The 24,821-nt window shown below is 42.7% G+C and overlaps 2 protein-coding genes and 1 long non-coding RNA gene across 14 annotated transcripts in view; 1 reads left to right on the forward strand and 2 right to left on the reverse strand.

Moving 5' to 3' along the window:
• TANC1 (tetratricopeptide repeat, ankyrin repeat and coiled-coil containing 1) overlaps positions 1-19,856 on the forward strand; it is a 238,939-nt gene extending 219,083 nt beyond the window's left edge. For all 7 annotated transcript variants that reach the window (XM_042994515.1, XM_042994519.1, XM_042994522.1 and 4 more), the window contains 8 exons: positions 6,027-6,160; positions 7,695-7,818; positions 8,142-8,317; positions 11,477-11,609; positions 13,036-13,127; positions 14,843-14,989; positions 15,875-15,975; positions 16,766-19,856. In XM_042994515.1, the coding sequence (XP_042850449.1) occupies positions 6,027-6,160; positions 7,695-7,818; positions 8,142-8,317; positions 11,477-11,609; positions 13,036-13,127; positions 14,843-14,989; positions 15,875-15,975; positions 16,766-18,200 (2,342 nt within the window). In that variant the 3' untranslated portion in view covers positions 18,201-19,856. The remainder of the gene's footprint in view (positions 1-6,026; positions 6,161-7,694; positions 7,819-8,141; positions 8,318-11,476; positions 11,610-13,035; positions 13,128-14,842; positions 14,990-15,874; positions 15,976-16,765) is intronic.
• Positions 8,289-13,094, reverse strand: LOC122240932. Its single transcript, XR_006220736.1, has 3 exons — positions 12,662-13,094; positions 11,692-12,030; positions 8,289-8,367 (listed from the first exon to the last, which is right to left on the reverse strand). It is a non-coding gene; the product is annotated as an uncharacterized LOC122240932 (long non-coding RNA).
• A 2,230-nt stretch (positions 19,857-22,086) lies between the features above and the next one.
• The window catches only part of WDSUB1 (WD repeat, sterile alpha motif and U-box domain containing 1), a 62,660-nt gene continuing 59,925 nt past the window's right edge, over positions 22,087-24,821 (reverse strand). For 3 of the 6 annotated variants that reach the window (XM_042994533.1, XM_042994534.1, XM_042994535.1), the window contains exon 12: positions 22,087-22,415. In XM_042994533.1, coding sequence (XP_042850467.1) covers positions 22,258-22,415 — 158 coding nt within the window. In that variant the 3' untranslated portion in view covers positions 22,087-22,257. The remainder of the gene's footprint in view (positions 22,416-24,821) is intronic. The other 3 variants (XM_042994536.1, XM_042994537.1, XM_042994538.1) reach the window with 3 other exon arrangements.

Raw genomic sequence — 24,821 nt, forward strand, 5'->3', positions numbered from 1 at the left:
TCGTCTTTAATTAGTCTTTAATTATCACACAGAGATTGATAGCATGTTTTTACAGAACTTTTCACACGTCAGGAATGTCCTGGTTCCTTAGATTTGGCCCCTGCCTTGTTTTAACCTCCATAGGTAGGTCATTGGGAGCTGGCATGATGTGATGGGGAGTCACCGTTTCATGTGATGCTCGGTTGTTGCCGGTTGCTTGGTAACATCCATCCTTTCCTCCATCCCCCAGGTCCTCCTGGGGGACTTCTGCCAAATGGAGAACACTAAGGCAGGGTCAGACCTAGGACGGTGTTCCCAGCCATTACTTGGGAGACTCTCTGAGCATCTGGGTGGTGCTGGCTTCCCGTTCATAAGGTCACGGAGCCCACCCAGCGGGGCTTTGTTCAGGGCTGGGAGTGCTAGAGACTTTTGAGGGGTTCATCCCTCAATGCAGTGATATTTTTTAGTAAGTAATAGAGTAAGAGTAAAGAGTAATCTCTAAGAGATCTCAGTAAGAGTAAAGAGTAATCACTCTTTATTGTGTTTCATTTTACTCTTTATGTTGTTGAGAATTACATTAAGTAACTGCCTGGTCCCTGTGGAGATAAAGAATTTATAGCTGTAGGAAGTTGTTTTTCTGTCTAAGGGAAGCCTTCCCATCCCCTGAACAAAGGAAGCAAATGCCTAACAGAGCAAGGCTGTGGGGTTTGGCTTTTATAAATCTTAGCCCTACTCCTAGCAGGTGGATAAGGGGGTGTTGCCTGCCTTTTGTTTGGGGTTTAGTGCTACTTTCATTCAGGCAGAGAACTTTGGGGCTAGCCTGTCAGACGCCCTCAGGGTGGCCGCCCAGCCCAGCCCATACTCAGAAGAAAACAAAGCCAAACACAGCAGGGGTCAACTTCCTCCATAACAACTTCTAAACCAGTCAGTTTTTGAAAATCAAGGGAGAGAGGCTGCCATTCCCAAAGAATTTTTTTTTTTTTAAATCATAAAATTCCTGATTACATTTGACCTCTTAGATAAAATAGCTGAGAATTTTCCAGCATTTCATGCACACTCTTTACTTTTGTTCTCCTCCTTTGCAGTTGGGTGGGGTTTGTCCAGAGAGCCTTCAGCTGAGGTTCAAACATCACTGCCTGTGGCACATCTAATGGTTTCCATCTTGATTGCAACTAGATGACATTTATGAGAATCCTGCTGCTTATTATAAATGTTGGCACTTTGGGTTTTTTTTTTTCCCCACTCACTTTTCTGACAGACAGGAAAAGTCAATATATTAGGAAATAAATTGCACCAGTAAACATAAATATATAAGCAAAGCAGAGCCACTCTGCCCATGTCCCTCTGTCAGCCATCTGGGCCAGCATGACTGCCCCTTTGCAGGTGCAGACGGTCGGGCTCACGTGTTCCGCTCCGGCCTCGGAGGGTGGCATGGCAATGTGTAAGGAGTGTCTGAAAAGGCCGATGTCTGGAAGTGGGAGCCGCCACTGTGTGCACTGACCTGTCACCCTTCTCTCAAGGTCTCTAAATTAGGGACAGAAACATCTGAGGAGGGGAATAATGATCCATTGTTAAAACCCTCAAGCCAGCCATCCTGTGCCTGTGTATTTGAGTGACAGATCTGCCATAAAATGTTATAAACAGCCCTGTTTGTGGAATGACTGCGTTCCTGGCAAGTTGACAATTGAGTGTTTGTAAATCAGACCTTTGCCCAGAGAACTTGAATATGTAAAAGATTCCTGGAAATGATCCATTTTACAAAGAACCAGATCTAACTGATGTTTTCAGGAAGCTCGTAATATTGGGTGTCAACTGGGTCTTCTTAAAAGGAATGTCTACTGTGACAAATCTCCTGTTCTGAAGACAGGACAGTATTGCTGAGGTACAATTATTCAGAATCTTCCAAAAACGATCTATGCTTTCATGGGAATTTAATTAGAAAAGTGCCATCTTGTTAAGGAATTTGCAAGTAAAAGAAATTGTGTCCAATTTGAGTCATAAAAAGTGCCATGTGTTCACTCACATTGATTTTAGAGTCTCCATTTCGTGCCAGGTCTTTTCGCACCTTCGTCTCCGAATTTCTTTGGCCGGAAGACAGGCATTTCCCCACTGCCAGAGCCTCACCCGCTCCTCCTGTCTCCCCCCACCCCTTTTTTCTTCTGGCCACACAGAGTGCACTGACCCTCATTAGAGTCTGGTGGTCAGCTCAGAGGTCAGCCTTTTCAGCAGAATAGTTGGAATTCCTGAGCAGAGTCTTGCCTGATTTTGTTTGTTTCAGCATGTGGTTGACTGTTCTTCAGTCTTGCTTGTTTCTCAATCTGGTGTCCTTAAATCTGTGGCTGCTGGAACTTGAGGTGCCCTCTAGCCTCAGGGGTTTTGAGTGATGAGGCCAAAAGTATTCATAGGAGTAAAAAAGGAAAACACAGGTCCTATTGACCTACATCACTTGAAAAGGAGAGCGCCTCATTAGGACTTGATGTGCACAGCGTGGGCGGTGTTAGGCCAGAGCAGACTGTGTGACGCTCTTTCAGCCTGTGCATATAGGTGCTTTATCTCAAAAGGAAGTTAATCACCAAATGCACAGCAGGTCTGGCTGTAAAGGAAGAGAAGGGAATCCAGCTCTGTCGCCAGGCCTGGGGTGGCGCTCTCATCCGCTCATCAGCTGCTCCAACTTCTGGCTTCTCTGGCGCCTCCATAAAACACACGGCCCTATTTTTAGTGCTGGGCTGTCATTTCTGATGTGCTGCTGTTGCAAAAATTCAGTAGCAGCTGCACCAGACATCCGGATTTAAAGGCCCCATTTACAATACAGATGAAACTTGTTTACTAAATAGAAGATAATGGAATGTTAGTGAGGCCCTGCTGCTTCAGGACCTCATCAAACAGAAGTGCCTTGAGTTTGTTCCTTCCCAGGCTGTCCTGCATATCTGCTGGCCATGACCCTGCCTGCAGTGTGTGTGTGGATTTATTCATTCATTCGTTCCTTCGTTCATTCTTTCCTTGCAGTGGTCAGCTGTGACCAGAGGAGGGGAGAGGAGGAGATCCCTAATTGGAGGAGGCTTACAGAGGTCAGCAGGTCCAAGAGGTGTCTCACTGACCAGAACTTCCATCTCTTGAGCTGCTCATTGGTCGTGTTCCGATCCATCCAGATAACACTCTTAAAAAGTGCCCCAAAGCTTGTGTTATTTAGGAATCATTAACGTTAACACCATGGCGGGAACGGACTATCTTGGGCATGCCTGGGACAGCTGGGGCCAGGGCCTGCTAGTTTAGACTCTATAGTATAGACAGGATCCCCTTGGCCACTGGTTTTCAGATACTCTGGGTATGGGAACCCTCACCTCCACCCCAGGGCATCAGTATATAAAACTGATACAAATACTGTTCTCTTTATGGTGTTTGTTTACAAATTCCGTACGAGTTAAGATGTATGGTCAGTGGCAGTGAGCCTCTTAGGGTAACCCAGGTAAGAATGGCACCTGCAGTCGAGACCCTCGTCTCTGTCTTGAGAAAATCAGCAGTGCAGATGGCAGCTGCTAACTGTGGCCCTTCTTAGAGTTGTAAGAAATTCTTTGGATAGATGATGACAGGAAAGCATTATTAAGATTGCCCAGTGACAAGCTGCTCTGGTGACACATTCCTTGCCTCAGGGGACTTAGGGCCAGAAGCAAAGTGAGCGCTCACTGCCTTTCCAGAAGGAGAGGGCTTGCTTTCTACACCACCTTCCACAGCCTGACCTTCACATCTTTAGGGCCCCGGCCTGGCACATTCACTCACTTGCTCATGAGTCCTGCCATCTTCCTCACTTTCCTAGGGCACAGGTCCCTGGGATAGATGGGAAACTCAGGTGATCTGCTGAGCAGCTGTGGCACCTCTGTGTGAACAGTCTCTGGCCCCACTGCACTGTGTCCCGGGAACAGTCCAAGGAGACTTCTTTGTTTCTTGGAAGAACTGTTCTTCTCACAGGCAGATCAGGCCCAGGTGTCAGGTTTACATGCTTGTGCACATGTGGCTCCTGGGGTTGAACTGTGGTCAGGCTGACTGGAGGTGGAGTAGGTGTGGTTGTCTGTCCCGAGAGGGGTCTGAGGAGGACAGAAGGATGGAGATGTGCATGTGGAAAGCAGGGTTTGTGAGCACTTGGGTCCCCTAGGCCTGACTCCCTTAGGTGCCCAGGAGAATGGGACACAGACCCTGCGGTCTGCAGTGGAGCCAGGCTGCCCTCTAAAAGGAGGTGCCCTGCTGCGGTGGGGTATGTGTGCTACGTATGACCAAGTCACCGTGCATGTTCCTTTGTGTGTTGTTTCTTTGAACTGATGACAAGTTTGTGATACTGGTGCCTTGTGTTGCCTTCAGTGGTGTGGCGTTTGTTGTTCTTGCTGTACTGTGTTCCATTGTTGGGCTGCACCGTACTTCGATGCACCCCACTGTTGATGGCCATGTGAGCTGCTTTCAGTTTGTGGCTGTTGTCACTACATCTCTCAGTGCCCTAGAAGGGCATCTCCAGGCACGTGTCTGCAAGTGGGGTTGCTGTGCGATGGGATGTGGATATCTTTACTCCAACCAGCAGTGTGTGTGAGCGTATCCATTTCTCAATTACTTGGATTGCTGACGAGGCTGGGTACTTTTCATAAGTTCATTATCACTTGGACTTCACCTTTGGTGAAGGGCCTTGTACTGTGTTTTCCTGATTTTCATACTGAGAGGTCTTACTGATTTGTAGCAACACTGGATCTGTTCTGGAAGCCGGGCATGTGTAAGTGTGAGGCTGAGACAACGTTGTCTTAGGCAGGCAGCAGGAATAGAGCCACAGTACCACACTCAGCCTTCTCCTTCCTCATCTGAATTGTCAGTGCTCCCTCCTGAGGTGTCGTTCCTCCCCAGCGCCTTCCTGTCCTGTCCTCCACTGAAACTTGTCTTGTTGTCCTGGCTTGGGATCGTCCCTGGAATCTGTGACCATCCTTTCCTCTAGATGATCATTCATGTGACATAGCAGAGAACGCTCATCCAATTAAACCCCTCTTTTTACTACTCTTCATCAGGAATCATGGCCTGGGACGGGGGTGAGGAGGCATAATTACTGAAGTGGGGGCATCATGAGAATCTTTCCAATGTATTCTCTTTCCCTCCATTCTATTTTTGTTTTATCCTTGGCTGACTTTCCTAGAACATCGCTACTACCAGCGGCCACTTGCTGCTCAGTATCGCACTAGGCTATTTACCTGAGCACTCGAGGCCCCCAACAATCAGATTCCCTTTTCTTGCTTTCTTGACATTCTTAATCCAGCATCTTGACTGGTTATAGAGATTCTAAGCTCTGTATAGACAGGAATGATTTGATATGCCCTTGACTGCCTCAGTAATTACTAGTTCTTGCTGATTGAAATTTATGACTTTAAGGTAAGAGGCTGGACTGGATAATACTACTGATTTTGTGTGTGTGTGTGTGTGTGTGTGTGTGTGTGTGTGTGTGTTGCACTATATTCTGATTATCTCTTGCTGTGGGTGGAGGGACAAAAAAAGCAAAACAAGACAATGAAATAAAAACATAGTGGCTCCTGAATCTACAGTGTGGACTGGGCTTGGTAGGGATGGTTCACCTCTGCTCACCTGCTTTACCTGGTGCAGCGAGACTCTGTCTGGGGATCCATTATCAGGATGGTGCACACCCATGCTTGCCAGTTTGTTGCTGGCTGGCTGCTGGGAGCTCACCTGGGACTGTCAACCACACACAGGCCTGGGTACTTCTCCCTGTGAGTGTCACCACAGGGCCACTTGCGTTTCCTCCCACCATGGCAGCTGGTTCCAAGAATGAGTGTTCCGAGGAGAACTAGAAGTTCCCCATCTCAGGACCTGGCCCAGACACTGGCATGTCGTCATTCCTTCTGTGTTGCATTGGTCAGAGCTGTCACAGAGCCCACCCAGATCCAGGGACGCAGGGAAGGGTGCAGAACCGCCTTCCTGGCAGTGGGAGGACTATCCAAGAATCTGTGGCCCCCTTCAGCTACCACACACTAACAGACTCCCTCTGCCCTGTGACCTTCCCTCAGCCCTGACTGCTGCTGCTGGAAGAGGGAAGCTGGAGGTGTGCGAGCTGCTGCTGGAGCACGGAGCTGCTGTGTCTCAGACTAACAGGAGAGGAGTCCCACCTTTGTTTTGTGCAGCACGCCAGGGGCATTGGCAGGTACCCGGTGGGCCCCCGAAGGCTTCGGAAACTGTGGGTGGGATAGAGCTCACTAGCGCCCATCTCCCCAGGGGCCACATGCGGCTCCCCTGACCCTGTCTTTTTCACATTCTTGGCTGCTGCTTGTGCTGTCAGTTCTACTCGATAACCGCCAACATTTGACGGGCTAGTGCAGTCAGCCATTGTAGGCTGGTAACCTAACTGGGAGCAAGGCTGGTGACCAGGGGAGACCAGCGGCTGCCTCCTTTTAACCAGGGAGGGTTAGTTTTCTGTCATGAGAACTGAAGACTTGCTGTAACATACTTGTTGTCGTGATTTTGTGACCCATTTGTCCAGCACACTTGGAAGAAGAGTGGTTCTCTTATGCTCTTTAGAAAAGGAAACATTTTCTCTCTGGTCTAGGACTGTGATTCAGCCTGGTTTCTTTTGTGAGGAGTGGCCCATTGCCTCTAATTTAGGGGCATAGGAGATCTTCGAGAACAGTCATTTATTCATTTATTCATTTTGCAAATAGTAGCCACGTACCCACCCCATGCCTGGTATGAGGTTACAGTCAAGCTGCACACAAATGGATCTTACTACATACATTATAGGAAGAATTTTCTAGACCCAAGTTTACATCACGGAATCATGATGCTAGTGCAGTTGTTAGGAGCTACCAGTGCTCTCCACCAAGATTGGCTTTTCAGTTCCATTTCCAAGAGCTTGGTTTGTAACATCTGCGTCCTGTTCTCCTCATAATGTCTATCTGATGCCCTAGCTAATCCTCTCTCCTGGTCTCAGTACTTCCTAAGTCATGGGGAGGTTTGGAAAGCATCTGTCAGTGTCTCAAGAACAAGAAAGCAATGGGAATACTCCACCTTCTGTTGTCGCCATATAACTAATGCTGTGCCAGAGGGCATTCACTGTGATGGTATTTGTAGGAGACACCTCTCTGGTTTTTTGTTTGTGTTCCCCAGTCTTATTGCCATGCACTGGTTGAAGGCACAGAGCTGAGGCTGGGAATGTCTTCCAGGAAGCTTTGCTAAAAATTATCTTCTGTGAAGGTCAAGCCATCCACTAAGCTGGGAGGCTTAGAAAAGCAGATTGCTTGGGGGTGTGGTGGGTGAATGCTTTCCTGCAGCCCCCACCCTCCTACGGGAGTGTAGCTGCAGGATCATCACCCTGGGACCCAGGACCTTTGCCCCTTCCTTTAGTTCTGCCCAGTGATCCCATAAGCCGCATTGTGGCTGTCTGGTCATGACTTGATTGTGACTGGTATCTCCCCTTCTCCACATTACTACTGTGCATACCTTGTATGTGCATGTTTTACAGCTATAGTAATTGAGTATGTGAAAAAAAAGTACATATTTGGAAGAAGATTCTGTTCAAAGGAATACAATGGAAAGATGGCACGGGCCCTACAAATCACACATGTAAAGAGGCATTTGAAGAAGGAATCCTTTATTGCTTTTAAGTGTGGAAAACCTGCCTGGGTAGAGAGCACATGATTGAAAGTGGAGCAGGGAGATTGTAATTCCAATGTTTCTTTCAGATCGTTAGATTACTTTTGGACCGTGGCTGTGATGTGAGCCTAAGTGACAAGCAGGGCCGGACGCCCCTCATGGTGGCCGCTTGTGAAGGACACTTGAGCACCGTGGAATTTCTCCTTTCAAAAGGTAGCAGCATGGGAGCCCCTGCAGAGATTTCTTCAGAATGGACAAAGAAAAGAGCTTTGGTAGACCCACTGGCAGTGCTTTTCAATTCAAGTTTGAAAAGTCTTCTTGTTACGGACATTCTCTGATTCACACACAAGTAGAAAGAATACGTAGTAGACATGTATATCTATTACTCAGCTTCAGCGGTGGTGACCATTTTACCAGCTTCAGATATCACAGGCTTGATTGCCACCAGTCAGGCCAGGTGTTTGCAGATGTGAATCGATTGGCTTCTGGGCTTTGTCTTACTGAGCTCATGTTTTGCGAATGGGCTTTTCTTTCAGGTGCTGCCCTTTCTTCTCTGGACAAAGAGGGACTGTCAGCATTAAGCTGGGCTTGTCTGAAGGGTCACAGGGCAGTGGTCCAGTTTCTGGTTGAGGAAGGAGCCGAGATAGACCAGACGGACAAGAATGGCCGCACTCCCTTGGACCTGGCCGCCTTCTACGGTGACGCAGAGACCGTAGGTACCCCACAGGTGGTCACACACTCCACCTGCACACCAGGCCAGTGCTGCAGAGAAACCCAGGAGTTGAATTATTCCCAGAGTGCATGTGAGGCCGTGTTGAGTGTGGTCAGTGTGGACTTGTGTGCTGTGGGGTAGCTTTCATTTTTCTCTAATTCTCTGGCATTCAGTCTGTGGCAGAATTTTAGTAAAGATTTTAATAGACTCTTAAAACCTTCAAGATACATGATTACAAACTGTGTCTTCAAACATATGTTGAACATATGTATGTGTGTGTGTGTGTGTGTGTGTATATATATATACAAATGTGTGTGTAGTTTTATTTTCTTCTAGTAACCCATATAAATAGAATTCCTCTACAGAGCATTTAAAAATCACTTTTTTATATATATGAGCGGTTACTAATCAGATAATTATCTGGTTTATTTTTAATAAAAATGTGGCAGTCTAGAAATAATATAAATAATATATATAAATATAATAGAGATATATATCTATAGATTATATGGTGTCTATAATATAGACATAATAGACATATAGACATAATATAAATATATCTATATTATATATATTTACATATATATTTCTATATATAATATACATATTATATATATTTATATCTATATATTATAGACATATTTCTAGACAACATAAATAACATAAATAATGTAAATAATATAAATAAAAAATAAATAACATAAATAAAACATAACAAATATATAGATATAAATATATAATATATTATATATAGATTTATATATTAGAGATAAATATATAATATTTATATATAAATATATATAATCTATATATTATATATATAGATTATATATTATTTGTTATTTCTAGACAATGCTGATTTTTATTTATTAAAAATAAACCAGATAATTATCTGATTAGTAACTGCTCATATATATGTTTATATTATTTCTAGACAATGCCACATTATTTATATAGATTATATAGATGCATATAGATATAATGTCACATTATTTATATAGATAAAATATATATATATAAATAATATACAAATAATATAAAATATTTAGGGCACTATATTCATCCCTTTGCCAAATGTTTAATTGAGAGAAGAAGGGATAAAATATTAGTAATATAAGAACTACAAAATGTCTTTCAGGGCAGAAACCATGTCTTTGTCAAGTTCCACATCCCAGGCACCAAGCAGGTGTTAAAGGAATGTTCAGCTCCTTCAGACTTACCATTTTTGAAGAATTAAATATGTCTAATGTGCAAATTAGCCAGAGAGATACTGTGTTTCTGGAAACCATGAAATTTAGAACAAAAGCCATCCTTGTTCTGCATGTCTGGGCCTTGATGCTTTTTAGAAGGCAGTGATGTTCGTGTTAAATGGTCTCAATTTCCTGGACAGTGTAAATTGTACTTAATGTTGATTTTCAAAAACAGCTGTTTAAATCTCACATATCCATACTTTTATTTTTCAGCTTCTATTACCTTACCAAATCCTAGTTTGTCAGCATTAGGAAGAGTGAAGGAGCTTAGCATTCTAGGGTAATTTTTTTTCATTGTAATTTAAAAACACATAACATAAAAGTTACCATCTTAACCATTTCTAAGTGAAGAGTTCACTGGTGCTAAGTACACTTAACATTATTGTACAACTAATATCCACACTTTATCCTGTAAAACCGAAACTCTGTACCCAATAAATAAGACTGTTTCTCTCCTCCAGTCCCTGACAGTCACCATTCTACTTTGTGAATTGACCACTCTAGTACCTCATACAGGTGGAATCATAGAATATTTTTCCTTTTATAAACTGGCTTTATTTCACTTAGCATAATGTCTTCAAGGTTCATCCACCTTGTAGCATGTAACAGGATTTCCTTTTTTAAGGTTGAATAATATTCCACTGTATGTCTGTGCCACATTGTGTCAATCATTTCACCTGTCAGTGAACACTTGAGTTCACTCCACCTCTTGGCTATCGTGAATAGTCACAATTTACAATAGTCTACTGTGGCTATGCAGATATCTCTTCAGGATCCTGTAGATTCTTCAAGATTTATCTATATTCTTTTGGATATATACCCAGAAGTGGGATTGCTGGATCAAGTGGTAGTTATATTTTTAATTTTTTGAGGAACTTTCATACTGTGTCTAGAGTGTTTGCACCAGTTTACGTTCCCACCAGCAATGCTCAGGGGTCCTATTTCTTGACATCCTCGCCAACACTTTTTTTTTTTTTTTTTTTTTTTTTTGATAGTGGCCATCCTAATAATGTGAGGTGATAATCTCATGGTTTTGATTTTCATTTCTCTAATGATTAATAATGTTGAGCATCTTCTCATATGCTTCTTAGTCATTTGTATATCACCTTTAGAGAAATGTATATTCATATCCTTTTTAAGATTGGGTTATTTGGGTTTCTTATTGTTGAGTTGTAGGAGTTCTTTATATATTATGGATATTAATCCTTCCAGTGTCATTTTGAATAATTGGTGGACTGTCAGATTCACATGAAAATCTAAGGTGACTTCTTTTCAGCAATTTGAGTAGCCCAAGTGATTTTTCCTCTGTGTTCCATTTCTGAGTGACTGCTGTCATACCACGTCAAATCAAGCTATGTACCATGGTCTCAAACATTGCCTCTTTACATACCCAATATTTGAGTCTCTTTCCTAAGCCTTAAAGTGAGTAATAATTGTTTTTTTCTAATCTCAAGCTGCTAGTTTTTCTAGCTTGCTATACCCAGGCTGTGTGGGTCTGAGTGTTTCCAGAGGTCCCATTGCTGTAGACTGCCAGTATGTAGGAGCTGTTGTAGAAGTCTGCCTCCTAAGTAATTGGAGATGAAAATATGACTGTGGCCATCCCTGTGGTCTGGGAAGTTGATATACATATACTCCTCTGTGGTATATGAATGCATGTACATAACATGTCCCTCCCTAGGAGTGTTCACCCGCCTCCCTCATTGCTGATGGTAGAGTGGACTTTAGCTATGGATTATAGCCCTCTTTTCGGTTACCCGTTGGCTTCATTTCCATTAGGACCCTTCATGGCCAGAGGCGTTGAAGATCACAGTAAAGCTAAGACTGCCAGTTCCACCCCAGGATGCAGAGGTGGGTGGGGTGTGACACCTCTGCCACCAGCCACCCCTCAGGGCTCTGTCTCTCCCTGCAGGTACTGTATCTGGTTGAGAAGGGAGCCGTGATTGAGCACGTGGACCACAGCGGCATGCGCCCCTTGGATAGAGCCATTGGTTGTCGAAATACATCTGTAGTGGTTACACTGCTGAGAAAAGGAGCCAAATTAGGTCAGTGAACACCTCATCTCAGCAGCGGGAGAGGGAGGTTCACTTCAAATTCTAGAGTATGTCCGGGGCCATAAAGACTTACCTGATCCCAGGTTAAGAAGATGTCAGGTGCCTAGAGATTTCTTTTCTGTCCTCTACAAGGCTCATTTAAACACAGTCATTCAGAATGCTTAAATAACTCATGACATTATCACTGCAATGTGGGTAGAAAGCAGTGGCCAATGTTGAAGACCAGTCTAGAATTGTAGGGTGTTAGGGATGCCCGGGAGCCACAGCACTGAGCAGCTCCATTCAGCTCTTCGGAGGAGGCTGGTTATGTGGTTAAGAAAGCTCACAGGTGGCTCTGCTGAGCAGCTGAATTGGCAAACCACTGTTCTGGAGTAGTCCTAGTCGGGTAGGGTAGCCACAACTCCAGCAGTTTCTGTGAAGGAAAGTTCATGGGATTTTACTGGAAACTAGATGGGGGAGGGGTGTCACTGAAGGATAATGACAGGGCAGAGGGGACTCAGAGTAGGAAGAGCCTCGTTCTCTGTGCTTGGTCGGAGTGTGAGCCCCCACTCACAATGTGTGGGTAAAGAGCAACAAGAACATGGCTCTCGTAGTTTAATACGTCAGACCTTCAGCCAGCGGCAGCCCCCAGGAGGGGACTGTGGCAAAGATGAACAGATCTGATGTTACTAAGCAGTTCACAGTACCAGAAATTATTCTGAGCAGTTTCATGTTTTATCATAGTTAATCCTCACCTACCCTCTAAGTAGGTAGAGATAACACCATCATGTTGCAGAGGAGTAAACCAAGGCAAAGTGGAGGTAAATAGCTTCCCTAAGGTCATGGTAATCAGCAGAGTCAGTGGAGCAGAGTAGTCTGACTCTGAGACTGTCCTCTCTTAAGCATTATTCCCTGCACGTGCTCAGAAGTGGGGCTGGCGGCTGGAGAAACATGAGCTGTGACAAGAGGGCGGACCAACCAGACAGAGCCAACCTGTCTGGGCAGATGCAGTATAGACTGCAGCAGAGAGCGAGAGGCTGCTAAGAACACGTGCCTTCACTTACCAGCAGACATGGGCCCTGCAGGAAGCTAAGGAGATTATTCAGAAGCCATGTTTGATTTTCCCCAAAAATCCCAGCAGAAGGGAGGGATGGGCCTGGCTGCTCTGACGCCTTGGTTTCCCAGCACTCTTTTCATCAGAGTAACAGGTGCACGGGGTACAGCCTCCTCCCAGGAGCCTCATTCAGCGTGAGGCAGATTGGAAGAGAGACCAACTCCTGGGGGTCCTGCTCCCTGTCCTTACTTGTACTGTTGTCTGGAGGCTGCAGGACACAGTATGCTGCCGTCTGTGACCTGGGCTGCCATCTGGCCCCAGCAGCAGTAAACTCCTTCCCTCCCAGAGCACTGACGTGCCTCTGAATGCATGTTTGTTTTGCAGGAAATGCCGCCTGGGCGATGGCTACTTCCAAACCTGATATTTTGATTATACTTTTACAGAAATTGATGGAGGAAGGAAACGTGATGTACAAAGTAAGTGGTATCGCCCTTTTCTGGGATGTGACCGCCTACGAGCAACCTCTTAGTTTGGTGTGTACCGGGCAGGACCATGCTCCTGCCCACCACACCTGTAGCCAGGCTTCCGTGGATGCTCTGGGAGATGCACACCTGGCCTCGTGCCCAGGCTTTCATGTCTCCACAGCAGAGCCTTCAAGGTGGAAGGCCCTATTCTGTCGTTGAGAACTGTTATTTCTGAATGAATCCTCACAGCTATGACTGTGACATATGGCCTGAAGCCTTGGTGTGAAGGTAGAGTGGCCTCAAGCAGGACATTCCTTAATTCAGGAAAGGGCCACTCAGGAGACATTTTCTGAAGAAAAGAATCGTTAAGTCTCCTAAGACTTTATTATCTTATTTTTAATAGTTGTAAGCTTCTGCAATTTGAAACAGTTTCTAGAGATATTTTTACTTAAGATAGTCAAGGAATATATAATACTCAGTTACTGAGGAGATGATTTTTTCCCCATTTTCCCTTAGAAATGGAAATATAAAGATTAATAAAAGTAAACATTTTAAATAAAATTTGAAGTAAAATTTCCAAAATAAGCCATTAGTTTAGATCAGAGGTCAGCAGACTTTTTCTGTAAAACGCCAGACAAGGAAATAGGCTTTGCCATATGGTCTCTGTCACTGCTCTCCAGCTTTGCTGCTGTGGGATGAAAGCAGCCACAGGTGATACAGAACATATGAGTGTGGCCATGTCCCAGTCAAAGTGCATTTGTAAAAATGGGTGGCAGGCGAGATTTGGCCCAGAAGCTGTAGTGTGCCCACCCCTGGCTTAGATAGATGCTTAGGCCATAGACCTAGATCACTGTTCTTTCCAGGTCTGTATTAGACAGAAGTAAAAGTTCTGAAAATAAAACAAAAAACTGCATTATGACCATTTTAATCCTTTTATCAGGAGGCTGCTGCATGGACTGCATTTAGTTTTTCCCTTTTCTTTTTTTAATAATAACAAATATGTAGGCAAAAGCACGACCCAGCGGGGTTCCTGACTTGTAATCCGTTTGAAATTGAGTTCAGAGTATATGTTGTTGTGGCTTTGAAGTGGTTTTAATATGAATTTTGGTAGGCAATTATGTTAGAAATATCAAGCCATTTTCAGCAGACTTCACACCTGCTGTGCTATGGAACTGACTGAGCAAATTGATTTCTTTAGCCTTGAAAATGATGTGCGGTGCTGTTCCAGTTTTTAAAGCCCATACTTTAGTTCCTCTCACAAATGATTATTCTACAGCAAGCTCTAGGTTTCTCCACAAGACTGTACTTGCCTTGGGAAGGGCATCATTTCTTTATCTGATTTCTATCGTTACAGTTAGCATTAAAGTATTTGTCGAGGAAGGATCATTCCTGAAATGGTTTTCAAAAATATGTAACAGAGAGGATAATCTGATGTATTAAGATTGATGGTCATCAATTAGGCAGTTTACAGACTGTTTCCTAGAAAACCAGTTTGTGCCTTCCCCGTGAAGCACGTCGTGCAGAAGTCCGTGCGGACAGCTAGTCTGTGCAGGCTCATGCTGGTCAGGGCACTGTGTCCTCTGCAGGACCCTTCCATGTGCTCGGATGGTTTTGGTTGCGGGATGAGAGGGACGCGGAAACCTCACCAGGGTCTTCAAGTTGCGGGAGGCTGTTCATCTTGAAGCATCCGGGAAAGGATCAATTTCTGTGCCTTTTTTGATTCCTAGAAAGGGAAGATGAAAGAGGCAGCCCAGAGGTACCAGTATGCCTTAAGGAAGTTTCCGCGGGAAGGATTTGGAGAGGACATGAGACCATTCAATGAGCTAAGAGTTTCCCTCTATCTCAATTTGTCTCGCTGCCGAAGAAAAACAAATGTAAGCTGTGGGCCCTTAACCTTAGTCTGTTCCTTTAGCGGTAGAGTGTTTTCTAGCGGTGAAGGCCAGCCCTTATGCAGACCGAGTCACGGAGCCTCCTGTGTGGTTTGTTTGCACGTTGCTGTGAACTTGGCGTGTGGGGGGGCTGCTTCTCCTTAGGTGGCCGTCACTGCGTCCTTAGAGTGCTGAGGGAATGCACTTGGAAGGAACTTTCCTCGGCCTCAGCAGTGACAGGCGAGCCGGCTGCCGCTCCTCCCCTTGCCAACATGCACTTCTGTCACGGGCCACCCTTCCCAGACTCAAAAGGGTGCTGTAAAGTTCAACATGGATGTGTTATAATCCGTATGCCAGTAACCGGTTAATTTGTAGTTCTCAGTAGTTAACTCATAGTTAATTTGTAAACAGAAACTATAGATGTGCTTCAGTACTTCTTTCTCCTGCTTTTTGTTGCTATTGTTGTTCATTTCATCTTCTCACCACTGAATCCATTGACCGCCTGCTTCTATGCCCGCGAATGCGGCCCACCTTGCCGTTGCAGTGAGTGGGCGTCTCCGTCCCTCTTGGAATCTGACCCTCCGTGCGCCTGCGCGTTGCGTGCTCCCCTGCCTTCTGGTGCGCTGCTTCTACCCGCTGTCCCGAGTCGTCCGTTTTTTACTTCTCTACTGGGTTCTTCTCTTAAAATATGAATAAGCATTAATTATCTCCTAACTTTACTTATTTTAAACTCCTTAACTTTAAAGCAAAATAAATAAAACTTATGTTGCCCTTTACCTATTCAGTTACGTCCCAGTTCTCTGCTAACCTTGAGAGGAAATCTGTTAAAAAGATGTCTGTACTCATGTCTCAGTGCTTCTTTTGACTCCTGTATTTAAATGTTGACACCAGGACTTTGGCATGGCAGAAGAATTTGCTTCCAAGGCTCTCGAATTGAAACCAAAGTCCTATGAAGCCTTTTATGCCAGGGCAAGAGCGAAGAGAAATAGCAGGTACTGTCTGGGGTCTGATCTATGACTAAGGAAGCCTTCTTGTGTCTGTTTGGTATCAAAGCTGCTGTTGACTTTGGGAGTTTCTGATTCACCAGCATTGCTCTAATGACTCTCCTCCCTTTTGATACTAAATTGGTAGCTTCCAAGGGGCACAGCAGTGGATATTATCAGTGATGGCTAGACTTTTGTTTTCTCCTAACATCCCAGTAACTGTTCCTTCCCTGCACACTTGCTGCAACACAGAATCTGTATTAGTCTGTGCTCACAGGGAACCTGCCAGCTAGAGACATTAGAGCAGGGGAGGTGGGGAAGGGAAGATAATCCTATAAGGCTTTTGGGTTAGAGATGGACACGGTGAGAGGCAATGGTGAAGAAAACTAAGAGGATTCTAACACCCACTGGTTTATGTCTGTTCCTGCTCCTGGGCCAGTGGTGGTTAGAGATGTATGGGCCCTGGCATGGTGCAGGTGTGGGTCAGAGTTCACTCCCACCTAGTGGAGTAGCTCTAAGCTCGTGTAGAATAGCTCCTGTCCACCACAGTAGGTGTGCCAAACTCACTCAGCTGCCTTTTTTTTTTTTTTTTAAAGATTTTATTGTTAAGTAGTCTCTACACCCAATGTGTGGCTCAAACTCATAACCCCAAGATCAAGAGTTGAGTACTTCACCAGCTGAGCCAGCCAGGCGCCCCCCTCCCCTTCTCTTTCTTTTCAGCAGAACTGTTTTATGAACAGTTACATTGGGAGCATGCTCTTACGTGGCTCCTAACCATATCCTCTGCTTTCACGTATAGGCAGTTTGCCGCGGCTCTGGCTGACCTCCGGGAAGCTGTGAAGCTCTGTCCCACCAATCAGGAAATCAGGAGGCTGGTGGCCCGCGTCGAGGAGGAATGCAAGCAGCTCCAGAGGAGCCAGCAGCAGAAACAGCAGTGCCCAGCACCAGCCCCACCCAATGACTCCGACAACGAGGAGGACGCTCCGACCCCTGGGTTAAACGACCACTTCCATCTTGAGGAGGCTGGGGAAGAAGAAACTTCCTCCCAGGAAGAGTCTATTTCCCCACCGCCCAGGTCTCAGCCATCCTCCTGTGTCCCCTCTCCGTATATCCGAAACCTTCAAGAAGGGTTACAGTCCAAAGTCAGGCCGGTGTCCCCGCAGCACAGGCCAGGCATCGGTAAGGCCCCGAGGGAAGCTGTAGCTCCGCCCGGGCTTGTCCTGCAGCCCACCCGGCAGGCACAGATCGTGAAGACCAACCAACATCTGGGTGCTGGACAGGCCGGCGTGAGAAACGGTAGCACAAAAATGCAGGTCGCTGCTCAGAATCCTCCCCCGAGCCCTATGCCAGGTGGGATCCCTGCAGCTCCCGGTGGTGGCAGAACCCAGCGTTTGGAGGGCACGGGCACTTTGACTGTGGGCGCCGTGTCTGGCCATTTTGGAGAGAGGCTGGGCCCCAGCCATGGTGTCCAGCTGCAGCACAGCGAGGGCGGTGCTGCCTACCCCTTACCGAGCAAGGTAAAGACTGCAGAGAGGCTTCTGTCTCACGCCTCCGTAGCCGTGGATGTAGCCCCTCTCAACCAGGGCGGGCCGGTGAGCTGCGGTGACGGGCGACACCCGGCTTCCCTCACCAGCTCAGGCTCTTCTGGTTCTCCGTCTGGCAGCATAAAGATGTCAAGTTCAACCAGTAGTTTGACTTCAAGCAGCAGTTTCTCAGATGGCTTCAAAGTCCAAGGACCGGATGCTCGCATTAAAGACAAGGTTGTTAGCCAGAGTCAAAGTGGGACAGCCGAGCACAGACCACGCAGTACTCCGTTCATGGGCATCATGGATAAGACTGCAAGGTTCCAGCAGCAGAACAATCCTCCAAACCGTACCTGGCACTGTCAGGTGCCGGAGGGGCTACTGCTGAACACGTCCTCTGCAGCCGGCTTGCAATCCTTGAACTCTGAGAAGCCCTCTTTCAAACAAGCAGGAGGATATAGTAGCCAAGCCAAAACCTGTGCTGTTTCTACCCTGGGTGGAAGTGTCCATAATGGGTCACAGGTGAAGGAGCTAGAAGAAAAGAAATGCCAAATTCCGGTCCACTGTCAAGATAGCAGGATCACTAAGACTGTTTCTCATCTGTATCAGGAAAGTATCTCCAAACAGCAGCCTCATGTCAGTAATGAAGCTCACAGGAGTCACCTCCCTTCAGCAAAACCAAAGCGATCATTCATAGAGTCAAATGTGTGAGCCTTAAGAGAGACGCATATGTGGGATTGGGGAAACCGTGTGCCAGCTCCTGGTGGTGATTCAGAGGTTTTTCGTGAGAAAAATTACCTTGTAGCCATGTATTTTTTTTTCTTTATTCCTTGGGGGTGGGTCAGATGCCACTGATATATATAAAATATGGGATAAAATTTCTTTAATAAATAGCTAGGAGTCACCATAAATAAGAATGCTAACCAGAATGAAAATTTATAATTAGTTATGCCTATTAAGTTAAAAAATTTAAGACCACCAAGAAGACATTAACTCATGGTTTTCTCTTATGAAATTGTTTGGTTTTTACCACTTTTCTCCTAGCGTTTGCTATGTGGTAAAATCATAATATTTCTTAGAGAATGTAAATGTCTAAGTGATAGGTTTAACTTATGACAAATATCCAGATGATGTATTCTGGAAAAGATGGAATCTTCAAGTTTCAGTTCCATTGAGTCAAATCCCAGTTTTTACATATAAATATATACAAATTTCTGGCTGAACATGTGTGACTATAAATGTTATACAGCTGATTCTTTTCATTTTTTTTTTTTTAAGCAAAATACAAGAATATCCAAGTATTGTTACCTTCATAGTAGTTCTCTTTTATTTCCATGTTAGGGTTCTCACTAAAAACATTTTTATAGCACCTTTTTGGAATTATATTTCCACTTCAAGGTGTTTATAATATTTGGAAATAGTATAAAGCCATTTGGAAGCAGGATTGGTGGTCAGGTTGGATTTGGACTAAACTAAGGATACAGCTTTCTTTACGATATGTAAATTTGCTCTCAGCTGGTTCCCAAACTGCTTTTAACAATGATACCATTCCTGGAACAAGCCCTCCAGGGTCCTTTAAGGACAGTATTTAATTTGGATAGTTAAGGTATGGTTAGTTGTTGCTTTTGTTTCATTATACAATCATTACTTTATAGTCACATGTTGTACATATTAAATAGCCAAGTTGTATTCTGACTTGTAAATATAACTATTTCAAGTAGTTAATCATAAAAAAACCTCATATATTTGCATGTTCTTTGTAAGCTTCATTCATGCTGGTTGTTGCACTGAACGATATATTACTATGGCATGTTAACAGTATACCAGTAACAGCACTTTATCTCATTTATATGAACACCTTTGAGGTGCTACTTAAGTCCTAACTGATGTATTATTCATTTGTAAAGATAAGGTACAGCAATGAGCCTTGGTTTAAAGGTATTTTTATATGAAAATGGTGTGCTATTGGAGGATGTTAAAATGCTAGTTTGAGAGAGGTAGGAGAATAGTTGTTTTATATGGTGGGATGTGAAATTTATTTTCTAGAATTGGGGAGAAGTAAGTTCTATATTTACAGAAAGTTTTAAAAATGAATCGTTGTAACGACGTTCCTCTGAGCATCATTATGGTTTTGTACGAACAGGAAATCTGGTGTCATTCTTCAACATTTGTGCCTGAGTGTGAACGGTGTACTTTGTACAGCTTTGTCATTTTTCTAGGCTTTCCCTGAGTTCTGCTAGAAGTACTTTGGCTTATTTATTGTTTGTTGTTTTCTTTAATATTTGTGAAAGTCTTACTCTTGTTATGTAGTTTTGTTTCTGCACAACTACTGTACTTTTCCATATGGAATAAAGAGTATTAATAGAATTTGTTTTGTATTAAATGAAACAGTGGATAAGTAGAGACTATCCTGAGGACAATGCTTTGCCTTGGTTTAATCCTGGGGGATCTTGTTACCCTCAAGAAAAGATGAAAAGTCTATTTTTATAGTAATACTACCACATGCATATTAAATGTCATTCAATAATAATTTCAGAACAAGGGTGACAGCTCCAAGAGATCCCAGAATACTCAGTGGTTAACATGAATCTTTTTGCCTGAACTAGGAAGAGCATTCTGTAATTCTCTGTTCCAGAAATCTTGGTGTCTGTTTTGACAGGGAACAGGATCCCTTTAGTACTGTCAGTCACTCTCAAACACTTTGGTCAGACACCAAACTGTGTTGATGATGAAAGTTCTTCACGTTTGTATCATCATTCAGTTAGTCTTTATACCCACATAGTTCTGTATCAGGGTAGGATAAATGAACATCAAACTGGGTTGTACTGGGATAAAACCCTGATATGCAATCCGGTACTGCTTCAGGTACTGTCTGGGTGTGGCTGTTACAGCAAGGCTGGGTATCTGCAGCCCTTCTTTAAAGCTAAATATTAAACTAGTTCAAAAGCAAAAACAAAAACAGGTGGGAGGAAAAGCATCATTGGCCCATAAATGTTGAATGACTTTTGCTACAAAGCTGATGTGACTACAGGAATTTATTATAGACTACGTTATGATTTTGACATAGTCTTACAGATATTTGGTCCAGTTCCCCCAGAAAGAAGTGCAGTCTTCTTGGGAAGCTCTGGTCAGTCCTGAGAGCCAGTGAGCGCTGCTCCCACGAACACCTGAGTGAACAGTTGGGCCTGGGAGTGTAGCCGAGGGGCCTTGTGGTGTCCCTTCCTGTGGATGGGTTTGGATTTTGGTGTGGGAGCGGGGAGGAGGCACTGTCTGGCTTTGGTTTGCATACATGACTAGAAGTACTTCACTTTAGTAAGTTACTGGCATCTTAGTTTTCAGCCACAGGAAACCATGATGGTGAAATGTAGAAAAGAAAATCACCTTTAACACATTTAAGAGATAACCAGTCTTTTATTGTGTTTTCTATCAATGACGTCAATAATTTTTAGTAATTTTTATGTAAAAAACCGGTGTGCCTCCTTTGGAAAATAAGTCTACCAAAACAAATATTTGGCCCATTGGTGGACTCTAGGAATTAAAATCTTTTGTTAAAATTAGGTTAACATACTTTCTCTATAGAATACAATAGAAAAGCACCTAATGCCTGTTCCAACTTTTTTTTGGTCTTCACTTGAACGTAAGCAGCATGGGTGGTATGAAAAAGAAAATCCTCTTGTAGAATCACAGATTGTAAATCCCAGCTATGACACAAAGGAAATAAAATTCAGTAATACATTAGGATGACAGAAATTTTACAAAGCAGTTAAAAGATAATTGGGAAATTTTTGTGGTAGCTAAGCTTTCCACGTCTGTAAACATGTAGCATATTAGCTGTAAATTTATAAAATATAGGAAAAGAATATATACATAATTACATCACTCTTCCCCTCTCATTTCTGAGTTTTTGAATTTTAGAACAGCTAAAATGAGGGTTTTGGGGGCAAACACAGAATCTTGGTTCTTGCCTTGGTTCCAGTTGAGTTCTGACCAGCCTTCCCACTAATGGCTTTCATTCTGGGAAACAACTTACAAAAGGTATGTGAAGTCAATACCACCTCAGCTTTGTGAACTGGAAGTTTTCTTCTTGTGAATGCTTATCAGGATGTCGTATTAAATATCAACCTATTGTGTAAAAATGTATAGTTACCCTAGCTTAGGATATATGAGAACTTCAAGGATTCTGAACTTTAAAAGGAGGCCAATTTAGTACTTTATTTCAACAAAGTCAACTTGACATATTCATGATAATTGATTCCATCTAACTTGTACACAGGTTTGGACTGCAGGGAAAAATCAGTGCCACCTTGTAAATTCAGAATCCAATAAAACTGCTCATTAAACATGTCCAGGTGATTTTCCCAGTTTAGTCATAAATCTAGTTATTTTGCTACAAATTCTCTCTAGAAGGATTCCAAAGAGTTATCAAATTAATGGCTATTAACTAGGATTTTAATGTTATACTCTAGATTATTCTGATGTTTGGTTTTAATGAGAATATGACCTACATCTAGCAAGAATCAATTTTGCGTATTGCAATTTTAAGTCAAAGTAAAACTTTATTTCTCCACAGATTATCTTTCACGTACAAAAAAGGCTTTTATAGTAGGAAAGGAGGTCAGATATATTATTTTGTCCATATAATTCAAAGAATAAGTTTTTACGGGTAAGTAAATTCACTTTTCTCCTGTTTTGCTTTAATATCTGATTAGTATTTACCTTGAAATCATTCAAATGAGATCACTGAAAAATATATACAATATAAACTATTTTATTTTTGATGTGTCTCCAGCCATCGGCTAATGGCCATTTTCAGAGTCCTGTTTGGTGTAAGTACCACTGAAGGAAGAACAAGATTTGTCATGGGACTTGTACGTTTCTTTTTGCTGATCCAATTTTCCATTGCTTCCTTTTCATATGAATAGCCATCTAAAAAAACAACAACAACAACAACACAAATTATTTGCAATTTCGGGAGGCTGGGATTTACTAAAATGAGTTGGGTATACCAGCTCCACTGCCAAGGCCATCACTGTGATTTAAGTGGGAGTCTTGTATCACTACTCCTAAAATACTTCTGCCACAACACCCTAAATATTCCTTAGAAGATGCGTTGAGATTGTATAAATTACCTTGAATAGTGTCAATATTTTACGGATAATTTTGAACACAAAAAGTATTAAAGAAAAAAAGAGAGACCCTGTCCAAAATTCAGATATGGCAGAAAGGAAGAAAGGAAAAGAGCCAGGGAAAGGTGAGTGGTGGTGATGATAAATGGCTTCATTAGAGCTGTTAGCGACGTGTGAAAATTAATATGGCTAAAGAGAAGAGCCTTAGGAGTAACTCAGCAAAACTTTGACATACGGAAAACTCAGGGAACCAGATACCAAGAGATTATAAAACTCACCCCACTAAGGACTTGACAGTAAAGGGATTTGTGATTAAAAAAAAAAAATTCCACTGGCTAATCCATGTGCTTAATACCACATCTGTGCAAAATTCTTTATATGTATAGCAAAGGTAAAGCTTTGTTTTTATATATGTATATACTTTTAGTTCTTTCACAAAATCTTCCTTCCTAATTACATTTACACATTTATTTGCTTTAATTTATGATACGTACAACAGTTTCAAACTAACAGTGCCAATATATTGCTAACATAAGACTGACAGAAATTGCGGATTTCTTTCTGGCTCTTTGTGTCACCAAAAATAGATCCCGTAGGGCTTCTAACTGAAATACTGTGAAAATCACTGGGGTAAAAAAAAATTCTTCCATTTCATTATGTCACCACTTTGACATACAACTATGTTCATTTGCTTCCCTCTTTATCCTCTCACTTTTTAGATTGGTTTGTCTTTCATGATTTATCTCTGTAAAACACTTAAGTGAATTCCAAGTAAAAACTATAAAAGAAGGTGCATTCGGAGGAGTCTAATCAGTCTCTGTTCAACACCTGTTCCCTACCTTCCCATACAGGGAACTATGTACACTTCTGTTTATCCTTTTGTTTTCTGAAAATATAAGCAACTGTATGCGTACACACAATACAAACATTCTTACATGAGAGCTAGCATACTGTACACTACTTTGTACCTGCTTCGTTTTCACTTAACTGTAACTTGCTTTTTTATTCCTCCCCTCCCCCCACAGTAGTCCACTGTATGGATGGACTGTATGGAGGCATTGATGGGCATCTCGGTTGTTTCCAACCTTTGCCTTGTACAAATAGTGCTGCGATGGACAGTCTTGTTTTTGGAGAGATTCCAGAAGTAGGACTGCTGCATTACAGGGTATACGTAATTTTGCTAGATATTCACTAGATAAGAGTATATATAATTTCGCTAGCAACATTAATAAGAATGCTTTTTCCCCCAAGAGCTTCATCAAAAGAATATGTTGTCAAATCAGATTTTTACCAGTCTCTCACGAACACTGCTATAGGATGTCGGGTAGCTTTATTTTGAGGGAGCTAGAATTTTTTTTTTTTTTTTTTTTTTTTTTTTTTTTTTTTACATTTAAGAGCCATTTGCTTTTCTTTGTCCTGTGAACTGTTAATATTTTTGATTTTGGCCCATTTTTCCATTGAGTTGACCTTTACTTAGGAAGATTTTTTCCTTTTTAAACATTAAGATATAATTGACATATTAGTTTCAGATTGCACAATTCTTCACTATATTGTGAAATGATCACTATAGGTCTCATAAACATCCATCATGATGTACAATTACAATTTTTTCCTTTTTCTTGTGATGGGAGACTTTTAAGATTTCTGTTACGGTTAAAGGGGAGAGGAAGGTACAGGCTTCCAGTTAAGGAATGAATAAGTCATGGGGATGAAAGGTACAGCACAGGGAATATAGTATATATTATATATGGTATAGCATTCATTACGCTCTACTTACCACAAATGTATATAATATATATACTATACATTTTGTATAGTATATACATTATATAATATATGTAATACATTATATATTATATATACATTATGTTTAATATATATTATATACATTTGTGGTAAGCAGAGCATAATGAATGCATACAGTTGTTGAAATCCCTATGCCTCACAAACTGTGTCAGGTAGACTTCAATTTTTAAAAATCTTAGCAAGTTTCTAATATACAATACAGTATTATTAACTATAGTCACCATGCTGTACATTATATCCCTAGGACTGCTCATGTTATAACTGGAAGTTTGTGTCTTTTGACTACCTTCACATTTCAGTGGTTGTCAGAGATGGGGGGTAGGGGGCCAATTTGTTCTCCATATCCATGAATTCAGTGTTTTGTCTTAGATTCTACATGTGAGTGAGATCAATGGGTCTC

This window comes from Panthera tigris, chromosome C1 (genome assembly GCF_018350195.1).
Source record: "Panthera tigris isolate Pti1 chromosome C1, P.tigris_Pti1_mat1.1, whole genome shotgun sequence".
In the NCBI taxonomy this organism is placed as follows: domain Eukaryota; kingdom Metazoa; phylum Chordata; class Mammalia; order Carnivora; family Felidae; genus Panthera; species Panthera tigris.